This window comes from Manis pentadactyla, chromosome 11 (assembly GCF_030020395.1).
Source record: "Manis pentadactyla isolate mManPen7 chromosome 11, mManPen7.hap1, whole genome shotgun sequence".
Taxonomy (NCBI): Eukaryota; Metazoa; Chordata; class Mammalia; order Pholidota; family Manidae; genus Manis; species Manis pentadactyla.
The window spans coordinates 37,488,401-37,504,733 of NC_080029.1; the positions used below are offsets into that span (position 1 = coordinate 37,488,401).

The following is a 16,333-nucleotide window of genomic DNA, read 5'->3' on the forward strand; positions in this document are numbered from 1 at the left end:
TTTTTTTTAAAGCTGTAAGGAATTGTACTTCAAAAAGTGTGAATGTGAAATGCAATTAAATTAACAAGGTAAATTGAATGAAATTTCATTAGAAAGAAAGGAAATTAACATTGTTGCTTAATTTCTTTATGCCAAGAATTGTACGCTGTACATATTTCTGCTCTGTGTTCCTGTATAATACTGTGATTACCTCTGTCATTGTACCTGTCACCCTGTATTGTAATTGTTTGCTGGTTCTGTCTCTAAACTTCTTGAAGATGGCAAATATATTTTTCATCTGTATCTCCATCATTTAGCCTAGTACTTAGCCATAATAGGCACTCCATTTTAAGTGTGTCAATTTTTATCCCCATTTTAAAGGTGAGAAACTGAGGCTTAGAGAGGTTGGGTAATTTGTACAATTATGACTTTGCTAGTTTGTTGTAGAACAAGGGCTTGAAATTAGGATGACTAATTAAACCTATTGCTTTTTTTATTGTATCACACTGACAGTGTTTGATAATGCTTCACTGTATTATTTCCAGATTGACAATCTCTGCAAGTGTTCATAAGACACTGGTAACATTTGTTGCTTCCTGGGAGAGGAAAGGGGCTTGAGGACAGAAATGTTCCCAGACACTAGTTTTAGAACCTCTTGGATTTTGAACCATGTGGTTATTTTAGATACTCAAAAATATAAATACATTTTACAAATACACAGAAACTTACCAGATAGACTTTTATATTAAATTTAAAAATAGTGTATCATTTCAGTGGTTTGTTTTGTTGATGTCTTTAGATTTATTTATAGTTTTCTGAGAACTTTGTGCATCATACTTTTTCCCTTTTATTTTTGAACAAAAATAATTTAAAAGGTGGGGCAGGGGAGAGGCTAGAACATCCTAAAGGTCAAAGTCCCTCTCTTTAATATGAATGATGTTTGACTATTTTTAAAGTATGTTCCCTAAATCTTTCTTTCAGGAGCTTCTTACATTAAATCAGTATTTGATAATGTACCCAAGACTTTGATTATTTCTAATTAGTTAGGGTGGTTCTGGCTTCATTAACAAAAACTCTGCAGTAAACTGACTAATAGTCAGAAAAATGTCAAATGTTTAGAGTAAACCTGGAATAAAAGTTCTTCCTGCCAGTTGGATTGGGTCCACTTTAGAATTAGTGTTCCACATCTTGGAAGGGAATATACATATGGATTGGCAAAAATGTAAGGTTCTGAACCAATTCCTGGTTAATAGGGATAGAACTACAGGTTTGGTTTAGGCTAGTCAGGATTCACCCCAGGAGCTGGGGTCAAGTCCTGAAACCATGTTGATGCTACATGGAGGGGAAGACAAAGGAGATAAGTTGGACGGTTTCCATCATACTGTCCAGTAGCATTTCTTAATTACCTTTCAAATGAAATGTGATATATAACTGACCCCTCTGTCTCTACTAACAGCTTTTGAGGAATGTAATTGTGCTGGACGGTGGTACATGGGGGTTCTCTTACTCTTCTCTACTCCCTGTAAATGCCACTAAAAAAAGTAAAAAGAAATGAAATGTGGGACACAAAAATAAGGAGTATATGATGGTTGTTTACTGTAACCTTTTTCTAGGTTGGTGTGTGTTTTTTCAATCATGCTCTCTGTCTTTCTCTTCTGCATATATGTAGAATTAACATGTACTTCTTCCTCTCAAAGCCTAATGGGAATATTTCTTAATTAAAGTTGGCACTAATACTTTAGTACTTACAAAGAGAAACAATCAAAGAGTATTGGGATGAACAGAGGCTCACAGGTTTTGAACTTACAACTTGGGTTTCAAACAAGACTTCCCCTGTATCCTCCTCCCTGCAATAGCTCTGAGAACACTGGCAAGTTGCTCCATCTCTTTGAGCTCCAGTTCCATCTGTAAGATGGGGATAATAATATCTATCTCATAGGGTTAAGTGATTAGGATTAAAAAAAGTGTTAGACTTAAGTTTCTATCACATAGCCTAACATTTGTTCAACTCCAATTACGATTATTTCTTCTCTGAGAGGCTCAATTATCCTAGCCCAATTTGACAGATGTGGCAGCGTCATTGTAGTTAAATTACAGGTGTAGATTGTGAGATTATTAGAGCCTATTCCTGAATGACTTTTCCCATTAAGCTTTTCCTACATTTAGGACATTTGTTGGACCTCTGGACCTCTGCATTTCATAATCATAGGTAGTTCATTATATTCAATGACAATATTAAGTTTGATCTGTGGGGAAGTAGGTTTTTCTGACCCAAGACTGATAAACTGTCTCAAAGGAAAGCTAGTCCTTTATTCAGCATGCACTTCAAATACAATTGTTACTCCCCAGTAGTAAAAATGTAATAATGTATGATACGTATGCTGTCTAATCTTTCAAGTATGATGAACATTCATACCTGAAAGATAGACATACATTTATTTCTTGGGATACTGCTCATATCTGGTTTTATGCAAAATAACATCCAAAGGACTTTCAATATAGGATCTGTGTAATCAATAATTCCTAAATAGGTAAAAAATGTATGTTATTTGCTTATAATACTTTTTTGTCCCTTGTTTAAATGGAAAAAAAAGCTCCTTCCTCTTCCATTATGGAATTGTTTAAGCTAGGCTGTCCTTCAGATTTCATATTTAAACTTAGCCAGTTGAGGAATAAGGGCAATACCTAGTTGCCACCAGGTGTGTTTAGGGACATATTTTATATGCAGAAAGAACATTTTATTGGGTTTATTTTAATAGGAAGTAAAACGAAGTAACATTTAGATTGATAAAAATAACTGAAATCTTACTAAGGCAAAAGGCACAAGAGGAATTCATACTTATGTTTAAGTATTTTGTTATTAAGTAATCAACTCTTAATTATCTAAGGATAGTTATACAGAGAAGAGATTCGTCAGCAATTCCCAACTAATGTGTTGCAAGGTAGCATTTCATCAGGAATTTAGTATTCTTACCCCTTTGAAGCTTATCCTGAGGTGTTTGTTTTGGGGTGTCTTCCTGAACATTTTCCAGCTACTGCAGTATATTCAGACATGAGAATTCTGTATCCCAGTAAGAACCACAACAACCATGTAGCGGAATGCCAGGGAATCAGTGGGGTTCTGCTGTTTCCTGATCTGCACTTGGTGGGTCAAGATGATATTAGTAACTGTTATACCTCTGCTCTCAGAACAGTTAGGCCCATATTTAAACTGGTTATGATTGCCTGCTGTGTCCTCTTAACTCAAGGATCAGGAATTGTTTTTAAAGAAGAAAAATTCTTTTTAGCCAAGCATAGTATAGCATTAGACTTTGGTAAACTTCTTTATGTGGACCCCTTCTGCTTGTCTCATTTCAGTGTTGGGGAAAATAAGCACTGCAGTGTTTCACCTGTGTTTGATTTAAGATATAGTGACTGTAATTCCCTTTTCATCCATTCCTTTCTCTTTTCTCTGCTGTTTTCTTTTAGCTTTTTTTCATTTCTTTTCTCTTCCCATCTCTTTGCTTTTGTACTCTTCTCTCTCTCTTTTTTGTCCTTTTTCAAGTGTGTGTGTGTGTGTATGATATAAGAAAAACTCACTCCACATCTTCAGTTCTCACTAGCCTATTGAGAGATCTAGAAAGCTAAGCTGCTTTTTATGCATCTAACAGAAACAAATAGAAAAAATATAAAAATTATGTTTAACCTTATTTGCTCTCTTCATGTTTTTGTTAGGTTGAACTATATGAAGTTATTGATATTGTTTTGAAGTACAGAAATAGATTTAACCTAATATTTCCCTAAGCAGCCTATAGCCCAAAATTAGGATTTGGAAATTGATTGACTGGGTGAAAGCCCTGAGTAGGAGAGCTGGATGTTTCCCAGAAGTCTGGCTTAGATAGCCAGGTAGATCAGAGTGTTGTCATGGTGCCAATGCCATTGACCAAAATGGAGAAAATTGAGAGTGGACATTGTTTTTGTTTTTAAGGGGAAGACTTGGCAGAGGAGGAGAGAAGCATAAATAATCAGTTTTATTTTGGGCTGCACTGGGACCTGTCCTAGGAGAAGTGGACAGTAGACAGTGGGAAATGTGGATTTGTAAAGAGCTAACACAGCTTATGCCTATATAGGAATGCCTATGCATTGCCCCATCTAAGCATGAACGTGAATGAGGTCACCTTGGGAATGTGAACGTGAATGAGGTTACCTTGTAAGAATGTAGAGTGAGAAGGAAAGCCAGTGGCTTCTCTTGAGTGTATCCTGCAAAGAAAACTCAGATGAGAGCTGTAAAAGTAAAAGTGTACTCATCATTTTGGAATGATTCATCATTATGTAAAATTAAGAATAACCTAAAGCCTTGGAAGGTTATATGTCAAATATGATGCATTTGCATATTGATGTGTTAAAACATAAGCTAGAGGTTTACGTGTTTCTCCTAAGAGAGTTGACTATTTTACTGTTTGTATCTGTGGATCTATATAAGCCTATATAGTTTGAGAGTATTGTGGGATGGGTTATACTTGCCTTACCTCTAATACCTTTTTCCCCCACCTTTTTTTTTTTTTTTTTCTTTTTAAGTTCTATACTGAATTTAAACAGTGTGTCACATTCACAACCATTGTGATTTTTACTGCTGCTACAGTCTTGAAATGTTAAGTCTTCCATCTAGGGCCCACCTTGCCTGCCTCATCAATCCCCAGAATCCTTTGAATTCAAGCCTTGTGGGGGACTGTTCCATGTGAAACAGACTCGTCAGGCGACATAGCTGGGGGGAAGGAGACAGTATACTCTCCTGCTTGGCTGAGGCAGCGCAAAGTCAATTACTATTAGTTTAAATTTTCTTATTGGTTAAAATTCTCATCAATCTGATCTTTCATATGCATAGATCAATATGAAGCAATATCCAAGAATTGTTTCTTTTATAACCTCATATTAATACTTGAATATTTCAAGAACAGGCAGCTTTAAAAAGGGTTTCTTCCTTGGAGTGTATAGGCAGTACACACTCAAGTAAATACACATTTTAGGATATATCTGCATAGCTTGTGGTAAGAAATTATGTTAAATCGTGTTTTTCTTCACAAATACAATATCTTTCTCTTGCTGTCTTTGTGCTTTACCTAAAGTACTGTTAAAGAATGCCAATATTTTACTAATTCACATGAGCAGAGCTCCCCCTGTAAATACACATACACATGTAATACCCTTTTAGGTTTATTATTTTTCTCCTAAACTCTTCAGTTTTTAATGCATGAAAGCCGAATTCGTTTTTCATTCATTTTTTTCAGCTACCATTTATTCTTAAGAAATACGCAAGAAAGAGCCAGGTAATAAGTTCAACAATAAAATAGGGTTTTTAAGAAACACTGAATTAAAAGAGCAAATTGCAAAAAAGATATTTATAAATGTGATGCCATTTTTATAAATTCTTTATCAAAGGAGTTATGTCTAATGTTTCATTCCTCTGAATAAAAACTGAAGCAGAAATGGAAAAATGTTAACATTTTAAATCTGGATGTCTGGGTGTCTATATTTGGGTGTTGTACTTTTTCTACATTTGTACATTTGAAATATTTCATATTAAGCATTTTTAATTTTTAAATTAATAAAACCGACTATATAATAGGAAATGACAGAGGCTACCTTAGGATGGTTGATCAGGTAGGATCTTTCTGGGAAGGTGGCATATTGAGACCTGTATAAAAGGAAGGAGGTAATACAAAAAATGTAGGGAATTATGACAAACAGCTGTTGCTAGTCCTGAGGCAGAAGCAAACATGACATATTCAAGGAAAGAAGAACATTATAGCATATCTAGTGGAAAACCATGTTACACCATGGAGGTAAGTAATTACACAGCATTTCTGGTAAATGGTTATTTAGTCTCTGAATACTTATGTTGAAGGAAGGTCATCATTTTCAGACTTATTCCTAAACTGAATTTTTTTTTCCATTTAGGGTTTACAGACTAATGGGGTCATATCAATAGGATACATACCAGTGGCCAAGTAGGGGAAAGTTTAAGCACCAATAGGAACCATAAATTCAGGTGAATTATTACAATATTTAAAATCCTAATTTCTCAGTGATGTTCAGAGAGAGAAAGGAAAAAGCTCTTCTTTATAGAATGTCAGATGAAGTAGAAGGAATGATAGAATCAGAAAATTATTGTTTTGCAAACTCCAGTATAAGCATTGCTTCAGGCAAGGATAATCCATGGATGCTAAAATCTTTGGAAGAAAGATCGTTGAGAGTAGGATATTCATTTAGTTCCAGTATGTCACTCCATGATTACTTACTACCTACAAAAGAAGGAATGTACCTTTAAAATGGAAAGATCTGACCATTACTGCCTTAAGTAATCAAATTTGGTACTACATTCCTCCTTTATGTAATACAATAAGAGGTACTCAACATCACATAAATATCTCTGCCAGAAATATTAAACTGGGATCTAATAATGGGGAAAAAGTCAGAAAAATCCAGAATATGGAACATTTCAGTGTCATGAAAACAAAAGATTGGTGAGGTCCTCTGTGCCAAGGTATTTAGGAATGAAGTGTTATTTTGTCTGCAATTAACTTTCAAATAGTTCATTAAAAAATAATGTATGTGTATGTGTGTTTATAGAGGTAGAGAGAAAGCAAGTGAGATAACAATTTGTAAGCCTAAGAGGTAAAAGGCTGTGTGTGTATTGTATTACTCTTTCAACTTTCTGGTAAGTTTTTATGTATTTAGAATTAGAAGTTAGAACACGTATTCCTTTTTGAACTCATATCCAACTTGTTAATATTTTTGCCCATTGTTTTACTTGTGCTGTTTGGAGCCAGACTGGTAAATCCAAACTCTTCCTAATATGGTGTTAGTGGTATTGGTAAAATATGGTGTTAGTGGTATTGGTAGTGGTAATACTGGGAATTTTTACATAGCATTGGTTGAATATGTAGTATGATAAGCCAGATGTGCTGAACACATTATTTCAGTTAATCCTTCTAGCAGCTCTTGAGTTAGTACTCATTTCTCCTTTTATAGATGAAAAGACACATGTTTAAAAAGCTAACACTAAAGCAATAATAAAAAACATTTCACCTTAAGAATGAAAATGTGAATTTGTGAAGTAAGCTAGAATATTCAATGGTAAAAGTAAGATAGAAAATTTTCTGATAAAGTCACTAGGCATGCACATTTTTCTGGCCTTTTACCTACAATTTACCATGGAGAGGCAATCTAGTGTGGTATTTTAAGAGCAAGGTCCCTGAAGCCAGAATGCCTGAGTCAGATTCCAGCTCCACCATTTATAAGCTGCTACTGCCTGAGAAACACTTCTCCAGAATTCCATACTGGGAACCCCCATTGTATTAGTTTCCTATTGCTGCTGTGATAAATTGATACAAACTTGGTGAGTTGAGACAACACACATTTATTATCTTAGAGTTCTGGAAGTCAGAAGTCCAAAATGGATTTCACTGGGTGAAATCAAGGTATTAGCAGGGCTGTATTTCCTTAGGCTCTGAAGAAGGATGATCTTGCCTTTTACAGTTTTCTTATAGGCCACCGCCTTATTGACTGCCTTTGCCCAAGCTAGCAGTGCATCCCTCTGTGCTGTTCTTCCATAGTAACATCTTCCTCTGACTCTCATCTTCTGCCTTCTCCTTCTTTTTAAGGATACTGGTGATTACACTGGGCTTCCCTAGGTAATCCAGAATAATCTCTCCATTGTAAGACCAACTGATTAGCCACCTTATTCCACTTAGAACCTCAATTCTCTTTGCCATACAACCTAACAAATTCACAGGTTCCAGAGATTAAGGCATGGATATCTTTGGGGGACTGTTTTTCTGCCTACACATCTGTGTTTATGTTCTAAAATTGTATATGGCAGCTGGGGCCAGGAGAAGATGAATCAGTCCAAAGTGGAGCTCCTGGCTAATACTGAGGACTACAAGTAAGACATAACTGGGTTTGAGTTAAATGGTACTACTGAGCAGTATATGTATATGTTCTTAAATTCTCTTACTGGCATAAAGTATATGTAGTAGATTTGGTATTGAATTAGGAGGCAACTAAGTTTTAGTTAACATTGTGGTAGGGAAATGATTAAAATATTAGAGTGAGTTTTATTTCTATTGTGCCAGCCCTCAAAGGGAGATGTCCTTGATTTAATTACAAATTTTAGAGAATCTCCAGGAATCAAAACAGTATGTTACTGGCACAAAGACAAATAGGTCAATGGAACAGAATAGAGAGTCCAGAAATAAATTAATGCTTGTATGGTTAATTAATGTACAATGACAAAGGAGGCAAGTATATACAATGGGGAAAAGACAAGTCACTTCAATAAACGGTGTTGTGAAAACTGGACAGCTACATGCAAAAAAATGAAACTGGATCACTGTCTTATACCATACACAGGAGTAAATCTGTAGTGAATTAAAGACCTAAATTAAGTCCTAAAACCATGAAACTCCTTAAGACATATAGTAAACTCTTAAAGACATCAGCATTAGTAATTCTTTTCTAGATATGTCTCCCTGTGCAAGGTAAACAATAAAAAATGACCAAGTGGGACGAATTAAAAAGTTTCTTCACAGCAAAGTAAGCCATCCACAAAATGAAAAGGCAACCTACTGAATGGGAGAAAAAATTTGCATATGGTATAGCCAATAAGGGGCTAATATCTAATACATATAAAGAATGCATACAACTCAGTATCATAAAAAAGACAAATAATCCAATTAAAAATGGGCAGAGGACCTGAAGAGACATTTTTCCAAAGAAGATGGCCAGCAGGCCAACATCACTAGTCATCAAGGAAATGCAAATCAAAACCACAATGAGATATCACCTCACACCAACCAGAATTGGCTAGTATCAAGAAGAAATAACAAGTGTTGGCAAGGATGTGGAGAAAAGGGAACCCTTATCCATTGTTGCTGGGAATGTAAATTGGTGCAGTCTCTATGGAAAACGGTATGGTGGTTTCTCAAAAAATTAAAAATAGAAATACCATATGACCCAGTTATTCCACTTGTGGGAATTTATCCAAAGAAAAATCATTAATTTGAAAAGATATAAGCACTCTTGGGCATATTGTAGCATTATTTACAATAGCCAAAATATGAAAACAACCCAAGGGTCCATTATTAGATAAAATAGATAAGGGTGATGTGATATGTATATTCAATGGAATATTACTCAGCCTTAAAAAAGTGAATTCTTGCCACTTGTGACAACATGGATGGACCTACAGGGCATTATGCCAAGTGAAAAAAGTCACAAATACCATATGATTTCACTTGTGGAACCTAATATATATTCAAAAATAGACTTGTGGTTGCCATAGGGAAGGGTTATGGGGGGATGGGTGAATTAAGTGGAGAGGATAAAAAGATATAAACTTCCAATTATAAAATCAGTCATGCAGATGAAAGTACAGCATAGGGAAGGTAGTCAATAATAATATTGTAGTATCTTTATATGGTAACAGATAACTACTTATGGGTGAGCATTTGTATGTAATTGTCAGATCACTGTTGTACACATGAAACCAACACAATAATATATATAGATAATACTTCAGTAAAAAACAAAACAATATTAGAATATATTTTATTTCTATTGTGCCATCACTCAGAGGGAAATATTCTTGATTTAATTACAATTTTAAAGAAGCTTTGTGGTTAATCTTAATTTTTTTTCATTCCAGATTTTTACAAGCCTTGGATGCCACTTCTAATATGGAGAAGATTGAGGAACAATTTGCTAATCTGAACATTGTTAAACGTTCCTTGAGAACTAAAGAGCCTACTTATCTGCTTGGCATAGACACATCAAAGACAGTTCAGGCAGATAAAGGAAGCTTGGCTGCTGTTTTATGTTCTAAAGGATCCATCAGAATATATGATAAAGAAAGGTTAAACATACTACGAGAATTTAGTGGATATCCTGGAATTCTTAATGGAGTCAAATTTGCAAATTCTCATGACAGTGTATATTCATCTTGTACTGATGGCACTGTAAAATGTTGGGATGCTCGATTAGCCAGTGAAAAACCTGTCCAACTGTTCAAAGGTTACTCTTCCAATATTTTTATCAGTTTTGATATCAACTGTGATGATCATGTCATTTGCGCTGGCACAGAAAAAGTTGATGATGATGCATTGTTGGTATTTTGGGATGCAAGAATTAATTCTCAGGATTTGTCTACTACTAAAGATCCACTTGGTGCATATTCAGAGACACATAGTGATGATATCACTCAAGTATGTTTCCATCCCAGCAATCCCAACATGGTAGTCTCAGGTTCAACTGATGGCCTGGTAAATGTATTTGATATTAGTGTTGATAATGAAGAAGATGCACTGGTCACAACTTGTAACTCTGTTTCCTCAGTAAGCCATATTGGTTGGGCTGGGAAAGATTATAAACAGATTTACTGCATGACACACGATGAAGGATTTTGTTGGTGGGATCTTAATCATCTGGATACTGATGAACCAATTACATGTTTAAACATCCAGAATGTCAGAGAAGGAATTAATATGAAAGAAGATACATTAGATTATTTGATTGGCGGCCTGTATCATGAGAAGATGGACAGACTGTTTATAGTTGGAGGGACAAACACAGGAGTCATTCACTTGCTGAGCTGCAGTGCAACAGGGCTGGTCTACATGTGCAGCCTCCAGGGAGGGCATTCCGCAACAGTCCGTTCTTTCTGTTGGAATGTGCAGGATGAGTCTTTGCTAACCGGCGGAGAAGATGAACAGTTGTTACTGTGGAAACCTGGAGCAGTAGAGAAGACACTTACAAAGAAAGGCAGCATGAAAATAGCATCCTCTGTGTACCAGCGAGTTCGAGTTCATGGTAATGATTCTTACAAGAAAAGGAAAAAGCAGTGAAATTACATTGGAGTTTACTTGATAGGTTTTACAGTTAAAAATAATTATTTTGGGGTGCTACCTGTGGTAGACATGTTTAAAGCTTATAGGTAAAAACAAGCCAATTAGCATATGATCCAGGGGAAATTGTTGAGAATGGTTTAATTCAGGTCTTCATGTATTCTAAAATTATTTTTTTTTAAACTGCCAGTTGAGTATATAATCAGTGAGTTGAAAGTAAAATTATATACCTCATTTTTAAAACCCATCTGTTGAGTTAGTTAATGTTGGGTTTAAAGAAATAGCTTTGATAAGGACTTTTTAGAAGTAGATGGCTGGTGTGACTTAAAGAAGCAGGTGGTTTGAGCCATGTTTTTTAAGCTCGGTTTTTTACATGTTAAATCATCTTCACTATTTATAAAACCAAATCAGACAGTTTTCTTCATTTGAGGAACTCCTGTTGCTTCATCCATAGATTACTTTTAAATATAAAGATAATGAGTCTAAATAGAATTAAACTTTTTTAGAAATAAAATTATTTGCATCTACTTAAGAAAAATATATTTAGTAAATATTTGCATCTGTAATACTGCTGGTTAAGCAGTAAACAGGTGTTTCACTGATGAAAAGGAAATGGTCTTGGAAATTACATTTGGAGACTCAAATATTAAAAAAAGAAAGTATAATAGCGGAGTGATTTTTTATTTCAAAATATTCTAATATTTTGATAAAATTTTCTCCCATGGCGTTTCATCCATAATGTGAAACATGAAGTTTTGTTTACTGCTGATTTTTTCATCCTTTTTAAATATTTCTCCAAAGACTCTTACTTAAAAAGTTGATCTCTCTAAAGGTTTGGAATCTTTTATTTAATTAGAACTGAAAATATCTTCTGAATTAGAAATATTTTCTTGAAAAGTACAAATGTTACTTTAGAGCTTTCAAAATTTCTCTTTAAATATTGATAGACTTGTCTCAGACTGTGACAGTGGGAGACATTTTTATTTTTCTATAAAACAATGCAACTTACGTTTACCTATGATCTAGCTAAACTCACTTGAGACTAAACTATAGGTAAGTCACATTAAACATATTCAAAATAATGTAATTCATACTTGGAGAAATTCAGCTATTCTTGCTGTTGTCAAAACAAAAAACCTGAGGGTAGTTGTGGACTTTCCCCCTTTTTCCTAACGAGATAATCACCAACTCCTATACTATTCCACCTCCTAAAATCTATCAGCTATTCTTTTTGCCTTTATCCCAGGACTACTGCCTTAGATAAGACTTTCATCATTTCTCCCCTAGATTACAGAACCTCTCCAATCTGCTCCAGTTCATTCTTCCCACCACTTCTAGGCTGAACATCAAAAAACAGCTTGAAAATGCCTCATACTGCTTAAAATCTTTGGCCAGTTTGGATCTATTGATGGAGCAGTTTAAGTAAAATGAGAAACTGTGTTTCAAGAAAGATACTTAGGATATGAAATAATTCTGACTATGTTATAAGTGGAAAAGCTGGTTAAAAAGACTTGCATTTAAAACATATCAGGAAATGAAATGGAGTTATCAAAACAGCTTTTAAAAAGATTTAAAATTCAGAAGTAATTAATAGATTTGGAAGGTGCAGGTGAGGAAATATCTCTGAAAGTAGAACTCAGAAAGTGAGAAAAAGTAAAAGCCACAGAAGATATATAAAGGAGTCTAATATCAGATGTAACAGTTTTAAAAAGTGAAATAAAAATTTTAAAGGAGGAGGAGAGAGATTATTAAAAGGAAATAACAAAAGAGGCTATCCCAGAACTTCAGTCTTCAGATTGAAAGGCCCATAGTGTCAAGTATAAGAAGGACAAAGACCCAGGCCAAGGCATAGCACTGTGAAGTTTCAAGTTTCAAACTCCCAAGAATAAAGAGAAAATCTTAGAAGTTTCCAAAATGGGAAAAAAAACAGTCATTTAGGAACAAGAGTAACATCTACATGAGACTCCTCTTTAGCAAATCTGAGTGACAAAAAATGGTGGATTGATGTCTTTACATTTCTAAGGACAAATTCCTGGGATCTGAACTTAACGCTCTCCAAACTCATGAAGCAAATAGATAACAATAAATCTTTTTGAGATGTCCCTTGCTAAGTGAACATTTCCTACTTGCTCTCTGGAACTCAGGAACCAAATATCTAACAATATCTATTGGTAACCAAACACATTGGTGAGCCCAGGAAATAAAAGATTTGCATTTCAGGAGACAGTTCCTTTCCCAAGCTACAATTATATGACTAGTCAAGCTTTCCTTATATATGAAGGTAAAAACATTTTCAGGTGTACAGAATTTAAAACCTTTTATGCCACTTTTTAAAAGGATCCTATATGATGTACTCCACAAAAAATAAGGAAGTGAATCAAGGAAGACAGAAGATACCAGAAATCAGGGCACCAACCCAGCATAGTAGCAGGGCAACAGCTTGTTAGCAGGCTCACAGTATTCAGTCCAGACTGGAACAAGAGGGCAAGAGATACTAGGAGGGAGATGTCTAAATAGACAAATGAGCAGATATGTTACCCTGTGCATTCAACAATGTGGAAAGTGGTATAAGTGAATTAAAACTCATCAGTTAAAACACTCATTGAAAATTATTTAAAAATAAAAGTTTTAAGATTTAAAAGTAAATAGATTAACTAAAAAGACAGGTTAAAAAATAAGAGTGAGGAAAGGTGTATACAAACCTACAAAGTGGGAGTAAATATTTGCAAATAATGTATCAGATAAGAACTTGTATCCCAAACCTTTTTCTTTGTAAAGGGGGTAAAACTTACCACTCAATAGTAAAAGGCAATTAACCCAATTTTTTAAATGGTCAGAGGATCTGAATAGACATTTCTCCAAACAAGATAAATAAATGGTCAATAAACACACAGAAGAAGATGCTTAACATCATTAGTTATCAGGGAAATGCAAATCAAAACCACAATGAAATACCAATAGGATGGCTATAATAAAAGAAGTATTGATGCGAAGGTAAATATCCTGCTACTAGGAATGTAAAATGGTATTGCTGCAGTCTAGCAACTCAAACATTTAAACAGTTGCCATTTGACCCAACAGTTCCACTTCTAGGTATATCCTGAAGAGAACTGAAATCATAAGTCCATACAAAACTTGTACATATATGTTCATAACAGCATTATTCATAATAACCAGAAGGTGTTACCAGTCTGAATGTCTCAGTTTATGAATGGGTACATTATGCTATTTTCATGCAATACAATATATTATTCAGCCATATACATACTACAACTTAGATGAATCTTGAAAATATGCTAAGCATAAGTAGCCACAAAGGCCACATATTATATGGTTTCATTTACATCAAATGTACAAAATCTATAAAGAAAGAATATATATTAATGGTTGCCTAGGACTGGGATGTCGGGGGGAATATGGGAGGTTTGGTGGATGATCACTAAAGGGTATGAGATTTCTTTGAGGGTGATGAAAATATTCTGAAATTGATTGTGATTATGGTTGTACAATTCTGAATATACTAAAAACGACTGAATTGTACATTTCAAGTAGATAATTGTAGTGAATTTTATCTGAATAAAGCTGTTACGTGTGTGTGTGTGTGTGTGTGTGTGTGTGTGTGTGTGTGTGTGTGTGTGTGTACACCAGACAAAAAGAAACCAAAAAGCTGGGGTGGCAATCTCAGTAGCAGACACAGTGGGATTTAAAGCTAATGTAATGTTGATTATAAAACTAGACGGAAGTGAAGAATAAAGTAAGGTCCGTTTCTTTTATGAATATACATTCACAGTTGAAAATACTAGCTTACCAAGTGTGGTGGTGTATTTTTAAAAAATATATGACCAAGTAAGGTTTATTTCCAGAATACCAGGATGACTCAACGTCAGAAAAATCTATCACAGTAATGGACAAAAAAGAAAAGCATCATAATTAACTGATATAAAAAAAAACATGGTAAGGTTTCACATCTATTTATGAAAAATAAAAACCTCAAGCTATCAATAGAATAATTTTTTGAACTTGGCTAAGGTTTATATATAAAAAATCTGTAATGTTAATATTTATGGACAAATGTTGGATTACATACATTCCTTTTAGGACCAAGACTCAGTGAGGAAGCCTATCACAGTTGCATGGGTTAATACTATAAGGAAAAAACTGAACAATAATGTTGAAGGATTGCAAGAGAAGAGGAAAACTACTTTGCAAATGATACATAACCTAGAAAAATCCAACAATCAACAAGCTATTTGGCATATTAATAGAGAGCAAAGTTGCCAGAATAAGGTCAGCCTATAAAAATGCAAATATTATTTCCTAGTAGCAAAAGTTAAAAAGTATCAACGAATTAACCAAGAATACACAAAATCTACTTGGAGAAACTAAAATTCTAATGAAGACAGAAAATGGTCTAAGAAACATTCCATGCTTCCAATGAGATGATAATATAAAAGTGGACATTCTAAGTTAAATGAAAAATCAATATAATTCCAACCAAATTCCAGTTGGGTTTTTTGAGGAATCCAAATGTACTTCAAAGTGTATATGGAAAATAAACTCCATAACTAACTAACTAAACTTAGAAAAGGGAATTAATTCTGTACCAGATATTAAGACATTCCACAAAATCACAGTAGTAAAAACTGATAAGGCCTTAGAACAATGCAAATGAATAGAGCCCAGACTGTGCAAGGATATATGGCAACTTAATGTTCTATAAAGGTGACATAAAGGAAACGGGAGAATTTTTTTATTAGATGTTTTTGAGGATAGTGGCTCACTATATAGAGGAAAATGAAAGGTTCCTTAAGTGATAAAACTAAATACAAGGACGTGTGGGAGAAATTTCTGTGACAGGTGGCAAGTGACTTGCACTTCGAAAGTATGAAGTATAAGACAAAAAAATTGTATACCAAAATAAAGCATTTCTGATCATGAAATATCTATAGGTAAGTGACAGAATGGGAAGATAAATATTTGAAATCAAGTGATTAAATGTAGATTGTAGAAGGAACCTGTAAATCAAGGGTAAACAATGCCAATGGAAAATTGAGCAAAGAATATGAAAGGTCAAATTTCAGAGGAAACTGAAAAGTTGGTAAAACTTAGTAATTAGAGAATTGAAGACAAAACACCGTCAGTCACTTTATACCTTTTAGAATCACAAAAGTTAGAAATTAAATGATACAAATACTGGAGGCATGTGGGTATAGAGGTGTATATTGTATATATTTATACATAGGTATATATATATATGTATATGTGGTATATAGCATACACTATGATGGGACTGTAGACAGCAATTCAGAAGAGCAGAAACAATATCAAAGATAATTTTCATACATCTCCATTATTGGGCATTGTTTGTGATGTCATGGAGTTGGAGACAACCTGGATATCCATTCCTGGGAAACAGGAGAGGTAAAAATGTAGTGGGTGTACCCAATGTAAGTATTCTGCAATATTTGCAAACT

General features: G+C 34.4%; 1 protein-coding gene across 4 annotated transcripts in view; it reads left to right on the plus strand.

Annotated features, from left to right (window-relative positions):
• The window catches only part of WDR89 (WD repeat domain 89), a 62,341-nt gene extending 47,888 nt beyond the window's left edge, over positions 1–14,453 (plus strand). For all 4 annotated transcript variants that reach the window (XM_036896283.2, XM_057488393.1, XM_057488391.1 and 1 more), the window contains one exon: positions 9,665–14,453. In XM_036896283.2, the coding sequence (XP_036752178.2) occupies positions 9,696–10,859 (1,164 nt within the window). In that variant the 5' untranslated portion in view covers positions 9,665–9,695 and the 3' untranslated portion in view covers positions 10,860–14,453. The remainder of the gene's footprint in view (positions 1–9,664) is intronic.
• Positions 14,454–16,333: the final 1,880 nt, after the last annotated feature.